This window comes from Macrobrachium nipponense, chromosome 2 (genome assembly GCF_015104395.2).
Source record: "Macrobrachium nipponense isolate FS-2020 chromosome 2, ASM1510439v2, whole genome shotgun sequence".
In the NCBI taxonomy this organism is placed as follows: Eukaryota; Metazoa; Arthropoda; class Malacostraca; order Decapoda; family Palaemonidae; genus Macrobrachium; species Macrobrachium nipponense.
The window spans coordinates 76,961,842-76,977,985 of NC_087201.1; the positions used below are offsets into that span (position 1 = coordinate 76,961,842).

The window sequence follows — 16,144 nt, forward strand, 5'->3', positions numbered from 1 at the left end:
GTTTGGTCAGGTGACCAGGGCTAATTCAGGTGTTCAGGTAGGTATTACAATAAGGCAGTCCCCGGGTTACAACGGGGGTTTCGTTCTTGAGACACGTTGTAAGCCGAAAATCGTCATAAGCCGGAACATCGTCAAAAATCCTAAGAAAACCTTACTTTTAATACTTTGGGTGCATTGGAAACTATGTAAACTGCATTTTTATTGCATTTTTCTTAAAAAAACCTTCAAATATTGATTATTTTGCATTTTTGGTGTCATATTTCTTCTGCCAGATCAGTGTTGTAGGCGTCGTAACCCTGGAACAGGCATCGTAACCCTGGAAATAATTTGTGATAATTATAATTGTAAAGTGCCTTAACCTCGGAACGTCGCAAGCCGAACCCGTTGTAACCCGGGGACTGCCTGTATTAGTTTTAATATGAAAACTCCATATTATAATTTTCAATTGCCCATTTGCAGCGCCCACCTAGACTGTTTCACTCAATGTGCGGTGAGCATAAGTGTTAAAATCATTTTCACTGCGCAGTGACAATATCCACTTCTTTAAAATAAAGGCAAGAGGCAGTTTTGCCAAAAGCTGAAATAGCCCATCTCTGGAGTACTTAATGTGAGCATAAGGTAGGTTACTGTAACCTAGCCTAGTTGTCAGTCGTCTGGTGGCAGTGTTTGCTCCATCTGAGTGCATTATAACCCTATTCAGGGAGGTTAGGCTATAGGTTAAGCAACCAAATTGCAACCAGATCACCATTAACCGAGTCCGCCGATATCTAATTGGGCACTACCTGTATGCAGTGTAGAACATGCAAAAATAACAATTACTAATGGACCATATAAAACAAGTGTATTTTTAATTTTTTTTGTTTAGCTACACAGATGGCAATGTACATATTTGTGAGGATCCTGACGACACTTGAGTGCCAGGCACTCATTCTGACCCAGTGTATTCAGTATAGGCAACGATATTGAACTGATCTGAGTGCCTTGGGTGGCCAGTTTCAAAATGCACCTTCACATGGTATCGTTATGCCAGAAACTGATGGGTTATTCTGGTTCCATAGACACAAGGAGCCAATCAGGAAGGGACATAGGGATATGTCTCAGGCACTCTTTTGAATTACCCAAGGCATGCAAATTACCAGCATCTTTGGTAGTTATTCTTGCATTGTACATGCAAAAAGTATCCCTGTTATTACAGTTTCACAGGACTTCAGAATATCATGGAAAGGGCATATTCAAAACTGTGGCGAATCAGCTTACGTATAAGTAGTTGAATGTATGTTACCTACAATTTTTCTCATTTAATATGAAGAATAGATGCAAATTTGGTGAAAAAATTTTGTTGTAGTTGATTTAATGAGGATTTGTGCTACTATATAATAAATATGAAACCTGGATGTTTACCCTATTAGGTGAGCAGTCAAGATGATGAGTACTCAGCACAAGTTCATTGGGTGTGAGGTCTCTATAGAGGTAATTGGAGGTCTAGGATGGTATCAAGGCCAAGTTGTGTTAATTAATGACCAGAAACAGACCATCACTATCACAAGAGTTCTTCATAATGGCCGTCCAGCTGCACTAAATGAAGTCACAATCAAGTGAGTCGTCATTATTTTTAATTGTATTTATTTTTAGTGTTAATATTTTTTATCTTAAAAATTTATGTAGTATTTTTGTCTTAAAAATGTATATATAATTTAGATTTTTGTTCATGAAACTTACCTGTCAGATATATATATAGCTGTATTCTCCGACGTCCGACAGATTTCAAACTCCCGGCACACGCAGTGGGCGGCCAGGTGGTTAGTACCCATTACCGCCGCTGGGAGGCGGATATCAGGAATCATTCCCATTTTCTATTCAGATTTTTCTCTGTCGCGGTAGTGAAAACACCTGTTTCCACTACCTCCGCCTAGGATTTGAAACTTCATTAGCCGCTTAAGTATCCTAACTTATTTTTTTTTGAATGATTGACTTGGATTTGTGGCTAGGCATACTCTATCATAAATTAATTAAAATTTTTTCATTGCATATGATGTCTGAATCTAGTTAGCCTAGTTTCAGACTTTGTTGTCTGCAACGGGTAAGGGGAGGCTACGAAACCTTCGGTAGACACTCGCTTAGTATACATGATGTTTACATGTTTTCTTTGTTGAAAGATCAATGTAATTAGTGTAATGTTGACTGAATTCCGAAAGAGACGTATGATTCGTATGTACGCAAATTAGAGCGTGATAGAATCAGAGGTCTTCCTCCACAGTAACAGAAGTTAGGATAATGAACCCTACTAACCTCCAGTAGACTTTATTTTGCCTAAACCCTGTGGTATGGCTTACGGCCTAGAGGAAGTTCTGTGAGACGTAATGCCCTTTCTATTATGGTGGATTACATCGAGTAAGCTTGAAAAAGTGCTCGCTCTCCAATCATGTTGTGAGTGTAGTGATGTTGATTTTGCCCCTAGTGTTGTGGAGGGGGCGTCAGATCGGCCTTATAATGCCTCTAGGTCTAGACCTCTGTCGGACTCCCAGAACACAGGGAGAGGGCATGTCGAAAGCCGAAGGAGGGTTACGAGGAACCCCCACCGATCTGGCGTCCCTTCGGCAAGACCTGAAGACGCTTCTCAGGCTGCCAAAGATCGTGCACGTGCACGAATCCTGAAGGATTGCTTCTCGTCCTCTGAGGCGTCCTCCCCGTACAGGGTTGGAGCTCTCGGAAGGACTCGCGCCCTTTAAATAGAAGCTTATTGAGGAGGACGCTTCACGTCCTCTCTCTATTGTCGTGCGATTGTAATCGCCGCCTTAACAATTTGACGACTTTCCAACACATGGGAGAAAGAAGAAGGAAATAGGAAGAACGCTGTTAAGCGCCCAGATCGCCTTATCTCACTTACTGTGAAAAGGAAGAAGGCGTACCCTAAGGCGTCCTTTTGAGTGCGTTTCTGGAAGTGTCGATGAGCGTGACAGAGACGCAAGATGTCGCACAAGCGGCCGCCGTCTTTGTCAGGAGTTGCGAACGTCCATAATACTCGCCCACCGGACGACGATCACCGTACATCGGCTTATGACTAGCACGCTTCATGAGCGGCGCTCCCTTGAAGGCAGGACGCTTTTGAGGACGCTTTTCGGGACGCCTCCGTATTTGATAAGCAACAGTCATGTCGAAGTTTTTACCAAGACGTACGGGAGAAACCTTGGTTTCTTAATAAGAATCTTATCGACGTTTGGGTATGATGGCGGATAGGAAATATCTACTTCCTTCCGTAAACCCTAGAGATGAACAGGAATTCTGTCTCTTCGCGATTTATGAGGAAATTACGAAGATTTAAAGAGTTCCTGGATTAACTTCCTTACTTAAGGAAATATATTCTCTTTCTATCGTTTCTATTAACGAAAAGAACGAAGATAGTAAAAGTTTTTTCCTTTCTCTATCTGCCTCGGCAGGAAAGAAGGTAGTAGAGTATCTGCTGTATGATAATGCGATACGGTCAAATCATAAGCACATACCGTAGTTACTTCTTTGCTGTGCAACTCTATTACCAGTATCCTTACAGGACTTTCCTAGGAAGGACTACGCTTAAAGGGATTGTTATGACAATACCTAATTAGCTTCTAGATTTATCGAAGTCTTGTTTCGCTTAAATATACATTAATAAGAACTTCCTGAAGTTCGATAATAATTTTATAAGATTCCTTTATTGAATGGAGTAGCTGGCAACTCTGGAAGAGTAAGGCCAGACAGCTAACGGAGGGGGCTGCTATCGCTTAGACCAACGCAGTAACCATCTATTGCTCAGTCATGAGAGGTCGGTCCTGCGGGATGGAATGACTAACCGTATCTCTCCCCTACAATCGCGGTCTTAGCGCCTCGGATTGAGGGGATAGTTAAGCAAACATAAATAAAATATTGTCTGCCTTTTGCTAAGATACGTTCAATAAGAAAGATATTCCAGCCTTTCAATGCTGATTACCGTAGGTAACATTATTAAAGGAATCTAACGCAGCGAACACTATATATTATAATAATGTTCTCATGCTTACGAAAGCATGGCTTATTAGAGTACATGCTTAGTGAGAAGATGAATGTAGTAGAGAATTCACTTTTAAGTCTACGGTATGGTCCAAGTCTTATGGCCTTTCATGGCATCAGGGCGCTCGACAAGATCCTCTCTGAGATGCCCTTGGTGTTCTAGGCACCAATACGCTCGGTAAGACTCTCGCGAGGACGTCTCTTGAAGATGCTCAACGTCCTACGCATTGAGACGTGAGGAAGCTTTTGCCGTATGCTCGACGTCCTACACGAAGAGACGCTCATCAGGACGCTCTGGAAGACGCTCGACGTCATAAACATTGATAAGCTTTTGGAAGACGCTCGATGTCTTACACATCAGGACGCTAGCGAGGACGCTCGCCAGGACGCTAGCGAGGACGCTCAGCCAGGACGCTAGCGAGGACGCTCGCAGACGCTAGCGAGGACGCTCGCCATTGGACGCTAGCGAGGACGCTTTTGAAGACGCTCGGCATCCTACACGTCATGACGCTCGGTAGAGCACTGGCCAGGACGTTCTTCAGAACGATAGGCGTCCTACGCATCAAGACGTTCGGCAGGATTCCTGCAAGAACGCTCTTCAAGAGGGCGTCGTCGAATGTAGAGGAAGGAGTTTGGTCTCGTCAAGATGTCTACTTCGCTTTCTACGAAGGGAGCGTTCAATAGAATCCATCACTTGATGAATTCCAGGAAAACTGTAAGCAGATTTCGGTGTCATAAAACGCCTCGTCTGCTTTCGATTGCGCTGCCGAAGGGAACATTAAGGTCCTTCCTGTCGTAAGCCCAGTCTCTGATTAGGAATCTTGCCCCTTCCTCGATTTCTCGCCGGAATCGGGAAAACTATATGCTCGAATTCCTGGATTACTTTCTGTCATGTAAATGGGTTAGTTTCTCATTGACAAAGATCTTCATAACATTTTATCGCTTAAGCGGATAAGCTCTCATTAACAAAATTCGAGAGAGCTCTCATTCATTAGAGAGAATTTTATGTTCAAGTGACTACAATACTTACGTATTTTATCTTTGCGTCATATTACTAATGTAGGGTTCAAGTCATATACGCATATCATGGTTACCTCTACAGATGGCAACCGAAAAGACGGCTATTGTAAATGTATTTTAATCGGTCCTTCCTGCAAACTTCCAGGAGTTTCCGCTGTAAGGACAACGCTAAAGGTATTGTTACAACAACACTAACTCAGCGTCGGCATCTAGCGAATTATGTTTCGCTTAAATATGCCTGCTTGAGAATTTCCTTATCGATAATAGTAACAAACCTATTCCTTCGTAGAAGAGAGTAGCTGGTAACTCAGGCAGAATAGTGCGAGAACGAGAGGTTGCTGTCATTGTGGATGACGCAAGTATATTTAATCGGTACTCCAGGCAACTTTCCAGGAGTTTTCCGATTTAACATTTGGTTAATTAAGCGTAATGTTACGACAACACAAAATCAGCTTCTGTATTTAGCGAATTTTGTTTCGCTTAAATATGCCAACTTGAGAGTTTCTGTTCAAATAATGTAAAATCTATTCCTTAGATGAATAGAATAGCTGGCAACTCGGCATAAGACTGCGAGAAGGTGAACATAAGCTGCTGCCTGCTGCCGTGACTGTCACAGTGTCACCAACTCAGTATCAGGTAGCTCGCTGTTAAGCTCTGTCGGTTACGTCTCTCTCTCCCGCGGGATTGATTGACGAACCATATCTCTACCCTACAATCATGACTTTCGCCTCGGTTGAGGGGATTTCTAGTAATCATGAATAAACACGACTTCCTATTGCTAAGAAATTTTCAACAGAGATATCTCTTAGACCTGTGCAGCGCTGCTTACCGCACTGTAACAGAATTCTGTACGAGTTTACCGCGGCATAGCACTATAATAATGCTCTCCTGCTTATGCAAAGCGCAGCCTTATTAGGGAAGGAAGCATGCTTAGTGAGGGAATGGATGAGTCTGCTGGGACCATTCCTCGCTGGAGAAGCTTGTTTTCCCTGAATAGACTGCAATTCAGACCTCTACAGTTTTTCCTGCAGGAGGACTGAATAACATCAAAGATCTAGAAATAATTCTAAACATCTCTCAATGGGTGACGATCACCTCAGGTGATACCGAGAGGGTGCCAGGCATCCGGACAGAGGTACAGAGGTCCTGGCACATAATCTAAGAGAATTGGAAGCAATTTGGTTGGCTCTCCAGTTCCTCGAAGAGTGAGTTTTTGGTCGATTGGTCCAAATCATCTCAGATAATTTCGCAGCTCTCTCATATCCCAAGAAGAGAGAGGATGGTTATCGACATAGGCACGGAACGTAACGATCCTCAAGAGGTTCGTTACACTATTGCACGTCCGTGCGGATCTTCTCGATCGGCCGGCAGCAACTACTGACGTCTGAGTAATCCTCGCTTAGAAGTATGTCGAGAGTTGTGGAGACGTTGGAGACGTCCTTTCGTAGATTTCTTCGCAATATTGAAGACGAAGAAGCTTCCTCTACGTTGCTCCCTTATTCTCGATCCGAGAGCGGTAGCAATAGACGCAATCATATAGTATGGAATGGGGATAGTTGGTTAGTCTCTTTTCCCCTATTCAAAAGCTTAGGAAAGCTGATAAGATAATCGCTGGCGTCAGAGGGAGCGAGAAAGACGCTGATCGCCCCATGTTGGCCTTCGAGAGGCTGGATTCCACAGAGGTCACGTCCTTCAGAGGGCATTTTCCAAGGACCCTTCCTCCCGAGAGAATCGGTCTACTCTAACAGCCTCACTTCAAGAGGTACCTAAAACCTCTCCGCTCTGAGTCTGGATGCGTTCAGACTGTCGAGAAGCGAGAGGATCTTCAAGATTAATTACAAGTCTCATTGTCAAAGCAAAGCAGTGCTGCATATGCAGTGTACCAATCGGAGTGGGCCGATTCTGGAGATAGTGCAGGAAGAAAAAATGACTGCTCCTACACCTCCACCTCTGTGAATTACTTTACGTCTTCCCTTTCCGTCTGAATTATGAAGATAAGCTAACAGTCCCAACGATTGTAGAATACGGAAATATGTTGTTGACGGCCTCTAGGCTCAGAGATTCGGATCTGTCAAACAACAAAGCCCTTCACGATCTTTGAGGTCTGCGGAAATCTTGATGGAGCTTAGACGTAGTCTGAAGTTCTTGATGTCAAAGCATTTCGAACCTCTCCTTTCTGTAAACTTAATACACGTGACCAGAAAGGCTAATTTTCTAACCACTCTAGCTACGGCATTGAGGGTTAGTGAGGTTTTAGAGCCATCATCAGAGGTTTGGCTTTAGAGGACATAATTCGGTGTCCTCTAAGCCTTCCGTTCTTGCATAAGAACGAAAACCCGTCTAACCTTGGCCCAGAGGCCTGGAGATCAAGGGGATGGCACAAATTATTGGGCAAGAGCCACAGAGAGTCCTGTGCCCTGTCGGGGCTCTCAAGTTTTATCTTGATAAAACTAAAGAAAGTCAAGGTCATTCGGACAATCTGCGGTGTTTCCGTAAAAAGACCAGACTTGCCCATGTCGAAGAACGCCCTGGCGTTATTTTTAAGGAGTCTTTCTAAGAGGCTCATTCGTCATGTTTGAACAAAGATTTGAAACCTTTTAAAGTAAATGCTCACGAGGTGAGGGCGCGGCCTCGGAAGCATTTCAACAGAGCATGACACTCAGTAATATCCTGAGTGCCACGTTTGAGCGAAGCAACTCTGTGTTCGCTTCACACTCCCCGACGGGATGTGAAGACGACATATGAGATCTGCGAGTCGCTAGGACCATACATATCCGTAGAAAATATTATTGGAGGCAGGAAGCAGCACGAATCCTATCCTATAGAAAAGGGATAGGTGTGCTTTTAACTTTGAAGGGTTGGTCGCTTGAGGCGCTTTCCCTTTCGTTAGCCTAGAAGTTATGGGACTAACTTCGATAGGTTAGGTCAGGTGGTGGTTTTAGCTTCGTTGCCCTCACAGTATGGTCAATATGTCTAGTCACATTGTGGTCACGCCCCCCGTTGACAGATCATCTAGAGCGCACCAACTACACAGGTCACTACCTTGTTGGTAACTCTAGTAAAGCAAAAGCAGACTTCGGTGACAGTAATCAAGAAGTCAGCTATGCTAACAGGTAAGGAATCAAGATGTCAATCATCTGCACTTGAGGTGTTTCCTAAATCCTTCTATTCTGTCCCTTCCCACCTCCCAATGGTGGATTCAGCTATATATATATCTGACAGGTAAGTTTCATGAACAAAATGTTATTGTTATGATACAATAAAGTTTGTTCATACTTACCTGGCAGATATATATAATTAAAGTACCCACCCACCTCCCCTCAGGGGACAGTGGTATGAAAATCTGAATAGAAAATGGGAATGATTCCTGATATCCGCCTCCCAGCGGCGGGAATGGGTACTAACCACCTGGCCGCCCACTGCGTGTGCCGGGAGCTTTTTGAAATTCTGTCGGACGTCGGAGAATACAGCTATATATATATCTGCCAGGTAAGTATGAACAAACTTTATTGTATCATAACAATACATTTTTATACTACATGTGACTAACCAAGTAATTACAGTTTCACTCGCCGGCAGCTTAAAAATTTTGAAAATGGCATCAGTGTAGGTACTAGCCTCACCCATTTTCATGGTAAGAGAGGAATAACCTAAGCAAGGAGTTCAATTGTTTTCTGACAGCTCTTGACTGAAGTTCTGTTGTGAGCAGTCAGCTTTGCTATTGAGATTCGAGAGGATGAGGCTATTCATCTGACTGATGCTTGTAGGCAAAGGTCACTGGCTTACTCCCTCACATCTGGGAACAGTCGTACCAGAGGCCGTAGGGAAGTCAATTGGGACTGCCTATGGACAGTCGTCCCTTTAGTTGGACCTGCGTCCCAGGTCGAGATGGAGGATGGCCATTAGAGAGGGATCCAGAGGGAAGTGGACAGGCTGTAGAGAATCTATAGTGATACTGAGTGTCGTTAAGGGGAGTCCCCTATTTACTTTTAAGAAAAGTTATTCAGATTTGAAAATCCGTAGTGATTTTTGTTCCCCATGTGGGCATAGTCTGCTTAACCTAAATTTATTCTCTAATTGAAAAATAAAGATATATTTCAAACAATAATTATCCTTTCAGTTGATGTTTACACTCCTTATGTTAACCCTAATATAATTTTATATTTGTCCTATTTGCATAAAATTTATCCAGCAAAGTATTGTCACAGGTTGTAAATTAGTTTTCAAACTACTGTTAATCAGTATTATTTTTATTATATTGCTATCCAAACTTTCATATTGCAATACACCACCTGAACACCTGAATTAGGCCTGGTCACCTGACCAGCCCGAACAACACCCCACAAAATTACCCACACTTAGGTAAAATTTTCAACTACCAGCATTGCCAATTATGCAGGTAAACTCTGTTTACTGAGTCACCTGTCCATGGTTGGCAACACTGTTGCTGGCGACCAGCCAACAGTGACTAAATACATCAATCACTTCCTGTTCGCACGCTTGACAAGACGTTTCTCGCAGTGTGCGAACTTTTTGGTCACAGCCTGACCCACCCCAGTGTTTTTTGAGATAGATATTTTGTTGATGCCTTTTGCTTGTTTTGGATTTTTGACTTGGATTCCCATTGAAGGAATTATGGATTTGGACCATGAAATGGACTCAACTTCGAAGGATCCTCCCCCGGCCAAAATGCCTCCAGACCATCCAAGCAGCGAAGATGCAGCAACCCATCATTCTTGTACCGTCTGCAGACGTAGGATGAGTACACTCAAATACGTTAGACATTTGTTATGCATCTCTTGTAGAAAGATTCAATGTAACTTAGGCCCCAGGTGTGATGAGTGTAAGGAAAGGCACTTGCAGCAAAGAGTAAGTGTGGGTTAGCGTCGGGGGTTAAACCCAAACAGGAAGAACCCAGTGATTTAGAGTCTGTTCTTTTTAAGAAACTAGAAGATGGGGTGACATCGAGTATGTCTAATTTGTTTGCTGGCTTGGTGTCTAAGTTACACGATGATAGACAGGATAGTAATAGGGAACAGAGTACTAATTGTTCTATTTCAGCTCCCCTGCCTGTTCCAGAGGCAGCCCTGATGGGTGCCGGGGGTCATGGAGATCCAAAAACCAATAGGGTAGGAGCTTCCGGGCCCCCAGCGCAGAGCAGGCTGTGTCTGCAGCAGAATTCCCATATTCCCCTAAGAATGAAAGTCATAGTGTTCAGGCAGAAATTGGGATGACACAGACAGTTAGGGATTTTAGGGATCAGGTAGAGGAGGCACAGTTTCAAGGGCACTTACCTTCAGATCCAGTGTGTAGTCCTGGTAGGTTAGGATCTCCATTGGATGCAGCGGATTTTTTGTTTCCGGCCATTAGTCTGACAAAAGTTAAATCTACCCTTCCTTCTTCAGGGACTTTGGATTCAGTCCCTTCGGCAGGAGGGACTTTGGATGCCCCCTCTTCTTCGAAGGTTCCCTTCCCTTTCGGAAGTACTTCGGAATCTTTGCCCTTTGAGGGCTCATTGGACAGTTCTCAGTTTAATTTGGCTGAATACAGTGGAGATCTTTTAGGCCTTTCACAAGGTTACAGGTCCTTAGACAGTGTTTCCTATTAGATTTTTGTAATATTCATGACCTCCTTAAGAATTTCCCAGAATTCTAGTGGTGCCTTTATTTTGCAGGAATCCTTGGTGCATCCAGTTGTTGCAGCATCTCTTGGTGGGGATGCCAGTTTTACACAACCCTTTGCAGTTGGCTCGAGTGCGGGTTTGATAACTCCCGGGGTTCAGTTCATAGGTGTAGGTCAGGGAAGGTTGGTTTCTCCATCTCTTGAGTTTATTAATCCGGAAGTCCGTCTTGTCTCTACTTCTCCTTCCGCTCCGCTATGTACGGAAGAGGTAGAGAAAGAGCTTCCTTTAGAGGATGAAGGTCCTCCTCCTGTAGCAGGCTATATCCTCTTGCGGGGGACAGCGAGTATAAGAGAATGATTAACCTCATTCATCATTTTTTTCCCCCCAGTTGAAAGTTGAAGAGAAACCTTTTAAACAAAACAGATGATGTTTTAGGAACTTTTTTCTACCAAATCCTTGGTTTCTCATTCGTCTTGTAAGTTGCCATGGTTTGGGCATGTTGAGCAAACCCTGAGGGAGGTGGACTGTCGTAAGTTGCCATGGTTTGGGCATGTTGAGCAAGCCCTGAGGGAGGTGGACTGTCGGTTAGCTGTGATAGTGGGTGTGGGTAAGCAGGATTTGACCATTCTTCACAGTCGAAAGCCCTTATACAGTGTAGCGGGTAACCCTTCTGGTTTCAGAGCAAATCTAAACAAATTAGTGGAGGCTCTCTTACCCAAGGTCCCTGCATCGAATAGACAGGTTGGCATTTCCTTGAGAGAAGCAGCTTTGCTTGAGGACACCTCCCGGAATCAGTTCAAAGCCCTGTCTCACTCTACGTGGATGTTTTTGGGCCTAATGGGTTTCTTAAAACGGGATGGTTACATTCCTTCAGATCCCATTTTATTTGATAACCTCATTACCTCAGTATCAATGGGGTTAGCTCATCAAGCTAATATCTCGGCGAGCTTTACTACTTTTGTCGACAAGAAGAGGAGGGATCTTTACCTAAGCCATATCCCCCTCATTTTCCAGAGATTCACAAGTGGGTTCTGTCCAGGGATCCTCTTGCATTCTGTGACAGTCTCTTTAAGGAGGAGGATGTCTCCTCAATGACAAATTTTGTATCTTCCACATCGGCGGTGGAGTCTCAGCAAGCCATGATTCAAGTGGCTGCTCAAGGTACCAAGTCCCCGAAAGGTGCGCATGCAACTTCCCCAGTTAAACGCTCTGGGTCATCATCCTCGGTCAGGTCTCAAGAAAGTCGGGTTCTTGTCCAGACCTTCGTCTGCTTCCTCCAAACCCTCTTCTGGGAAGAAGGGTTTTCGGAGATAGGAGACATTGCCCTCATCAATGCCAGTAGGAGGTTGTTTATCCCCCTTCGTAACAACCTGGGAGAAGGGGGATGCGGAGAGTTGGGTAGTGGAGGTTTTAAGAGGGGTACAAGATCCCTTTCCTTGCAGTCCCTCCACTGTCCAATTCCCTGGTGGCCCTTTCCAGTTATTCCCCATCATCCATTAGGGGGATGGCTTTGGCGATGGAGATTCAATCTTTGTGGGACAAGGGAGCATTAGAACTAGCTCCCCTCACTCCAGGCTTTTACAGTCGCATCTTTGTAACCTCCAAGGCGGACAGTTCTTGGAGGCCCATCATAGACCTTTTGGGCCTGAACCATTTCCTAGTTTCCACAAAATTTTGGATGGAAACGACTCTGTCGGTGCTGAGGTCAGTCCGAAGACACGATTGGATGGTGTCAGTGGACCTTAAGCATGCTTATCTCCAGGTTCCAATACATCCGGAATCTCTCAGGTTCCTTCGTTTCTTAAGTCCACTGGGAACCTTCCAGTTCAAAGTCCTCTGTCCATGAGGAGGTATACCTAGATGATTGGTTGATTCAGGCTTCTTCCAGGGAGGAGGCTCCAAGGCAAGGGACTTCCTTCTAGATCTCGGCGAGACTTTAGGGATCCTCATCAGTGCGAAGAAAAGCTCCCTTTCTCCTTCTCAGATGATAACATATCTCGGCGTGGTGATTCAGAAGCCTCAGAGAGCGGATTCGGTCGATGCTAAGTCAAGTCGAGCTCTTCCTCTCAGATAGGGCTCAGCAGGCGAAGGAGTAGAGAAGCCTACTAGGGAAGATGTCATCTCTGTCCCTTCTAATTTCAGGTTCTCGTCTCTGGATGCATTCTGTGCAGGTATGTCTCAGGAATCGCTGGGCTTTGGGAAGAGAACGCAGTCTCTCGAAAGGAGTGGCTTGACAACTTTCTATGTGCTTGAGGAAGTTGACCAGAAAATTATACCAGGCAAGGTGGGTGATGTACCGTGCCTGGTGCAGGAGGCAAGGGCATAGCATTTCTCTGCCCACGATAGCAAAGGTGGCAGATTTTCTTCTTTTCCTCAGGAAATCAGTCTCTCTCTCTCTCTCTCTCTCACTCCACTATCACTAGTTACAGATCCATGGTAGTGAGCACCTTTAGATTTTACTTATCTTAGATTTCTTATGGCAGGGTTCTTCATGATCTAATCAGATCTTTTAAGGTCGAACGTCCAAACGTTACGCTTCAGGTCCCTTTGTTGGATTTAGCGGAAGTATTGAAGTTGTTAAGTTTGCAAGCTTTTGATCCCCTTGAGAACTTGTCACTACGAGAACTTACCAAGAAAGTGTTGTTCCTAGTATCGCTGGCAACTGCTAAGAGAGTAGGGGAAATTCAAGCTGTCTCTAGATTGATTTCCTTTGCTGAGAAGGATTTATATCTTTCATACCTTTCAGAGTTTGTGGCTAAGTCGGAGTCTGAAACTAACCCTCTGCCTAGAGCTTTTAAGGTTTTGTCTCTCAAAGACTCCGTCAACATTTTTCAATCCTGGAAAAACCATGCAAAAGTGTTTGTTTAATTTTTTTTATGTAATTTATAAGTTTTCAAGCTTTTATGTGTAAATTGAATAACATTAAATGATAAAAGATAATTATCTATTTTACTGAGATGAGAGAATTTTGATTATTTTCAAGTTTTCAAATAATGATATAACTTTGTAATTACAAAATTCATGTGATGGTATTTTAAAGAAATAACCTTTCCATTTCACTTTTAAGTAAGAGCAACTCTTCTCTATCTCACTCTTTTACTGAGATGAGAGAATGACAAAATGATGCATATAAAGAATTCTTTCCCTCGTCTTTCTTTTTATTCCACCAGAAGCTTGAAGTCCAGAGCTGTCAAATATGTCAAGTGAATGTGACAGGAGGGAGAGTGTTGCCAGATTAGCAAACAGTGATTTTATATAATTCTCTCTCTCTCTCTCTCTCTCTCTCTCTCTCTCTCTCTCTCTCTCTCTCTCTCGCTGCTCTCTCGTTCATATCTCTCCTCCTCTCTCTCTCTCTGCCCGTTTACAATATTGACTCTCTGCCCGTTACAAATATTCTACATTCTTGTTATTGTCAACACCTCAATTGTTACAGGTAACTACCCTGACCTTTGGAAACATCCTTACGTAGTTCCCGTTTACAAAAGTGGAGAACACGAAAAACGTTGGAAATTATAGACCAATATCTCCTGTTTTTTGCCCTGTCATCTCAAAAATACTCGAGAAAATAATTGCCATTCAACTGATGTCTTACCTTGACTCAAATAATTTACTAGTTAACGAGCAACATGGTTTTAGACCCAGTCTTTCAACAGAAACTGCGCTACTTACAGTTACCAATAAAATATATGAAAATATAGAAAATAAGAAATTATCTCTCCTGTTATTATTGGATCTATCCAAAGCGTTTGACAGCGTTAATCATCAGATTCTAATAAATAAATTAGCTAAAGTCAATGTCGACTCTTTTTGGTTCGAAAATTATGTGAGCAATCGCTTCCAATCTGTTCGTGTTGATTCAATTCTATCCTCTCCTGAGGAGATATCTTTTTGGGTGTACCCCAGGGGTCGATTTTGGGTTCCCATTGCTGTTTTTGATCTATCATGATCTACCACAACATATACGGGATGGACTTCTTGTTATTTTATGCTGACGATACACAGATTTTGCTGACTGGGACTTGAAAAACCTCGATGATTTGATAAAGAGAGCCGAAAATATATTGACTACTTCAAAATATTATTTAATAGTAACGGCCTATTACTTAACGAAGGCAAGACCCAGGTCATTTTCTTTGGATCAAGACAGTATATCTCTCGCATCCCGGAGAACACGAACATAAAATTCAGTAATGTGACACTTGTTCCGTCACACACAGTTAAAAACCTGGGAGTTTTAATGGATTGTAGCATGACTTTTAATGCACATATTGACGAACTACGCAAAAAGGTAACTGGCATCCTGTTATATCTTAACAGAGTGAGTGATAGATTTGAGCCAGACTGTCGAGTCATGGTGGTACAGTCGTTGGTACTTGAAGTTTGTCCTTGAAACTAATCTAGCGGGTTCGGGCTGGGGTTCGACCAATAAAACCCAGTTGGAAAGGGTCAAGAAAATACAAAATTTTGCCGCAAAGGTCGCCGTTGGAGGTGCCCGAAAACATGACCATGTTACTCCAATGTTGAAAACTGAATTGGCTACGGATGGAGCAGAAGTACTTTACGATATATGCCTCTTGATCTACAAAATCAGAAATAAAACTTCTGCCAGAATGGCTCTTTTCCTTGCCAACGGTAGCCCAGAATCGTACTGAGAACATTAACACGAGGCACCAGGATCACTTATATGTTCCGAGAACTTTCAACCGAATACGGGAGCGAGGCGTCTAGGTGTGTGTGGTCCCATGTTCTGGAACAGTCTGCCTGCTAATATCAAGCAGCGCGAAACCATATCTTCTTTTAAATCTCATTTGATTGCACACTTACTCCAAAAATGAGAAACTCTTCATTTTTAACCTTAGGTTCTAATCACTGTCATAAATTTTAGGAGCTTTAGAAGTATTCTCTTCTATACCGAATAAAGGTTGTGAAATTTTATTTTTGGTTGTAAACTCTGTTTACTTTATCTTTTATGAGAATTAGCTAATTTATTATTTTACTGATTTGAAAAGTTTTTTCACTTGATGTTTTTAAGGATCGTATTCATTTTATGCCTATTTTATCATTATATGTTGTTTATCTTACTGCATTTCTTGTTGCATAGAGTCGAAAATTTTTTATTGCATTTCCGTTTTTATTGAATTCAGAGATATTGTATGGCAATATGCCACCTGTATACTAGTTGCAAGTCCTGTGATAATGAGTACTGTTTATTATGTAAAAACTCTTTATAAAGCTATTAATAGACCTGTGTTACTCAAGAAAGAATAAAATTATGTAATAGCCATTTTTAATGGAATAAAGAATTTGACTCTCTCTCTCTCTCTCTCTCTCTCTCTCTCTCTCTCTCTCTCTCTCTCTTCTCTCTCCTCTCCTCTCTCTCTCTCTTCTCTCTCTATATATATATTTTTACCAACCATTTATTTCTTTTTTAAGTGTAATGTATTGGGCTAACTTGTAAATAAACAGTAACTTCAATTT

At 42.8% G+C, this 16,144-nt stretch overlaps 1 protein-coding gene across 1 annotated transcript in view; it reads left to right on the forward strand.

Moving 5' to 3' along the window:
* Positions 1 to 858: 858 nt before the first annotated feature.
* Positions 859 to 16,144, forward strand: part of LOC135220676 (enhancer of mRNA-decapping protein 3-like) — a 101,891-nt gene continuing 86,605 nt past the window's right edge. The window contains exons 1-2 of the mRNA XM_064258055.1: positions 859 to 1,273; positions 1,410 to 1,595. Of these exons, the coding sequence (XP_064114125.1) occupies positions 1,423 to 1,595 (173 nt within the window). The 5' untranslated portion in view covers positions 859 to 1,273; positions 1,410 to 1,422. The remainder of the gene's footprint in view (positions 1,274 to 1,409; positions 1,596 to 16,144) is intronic.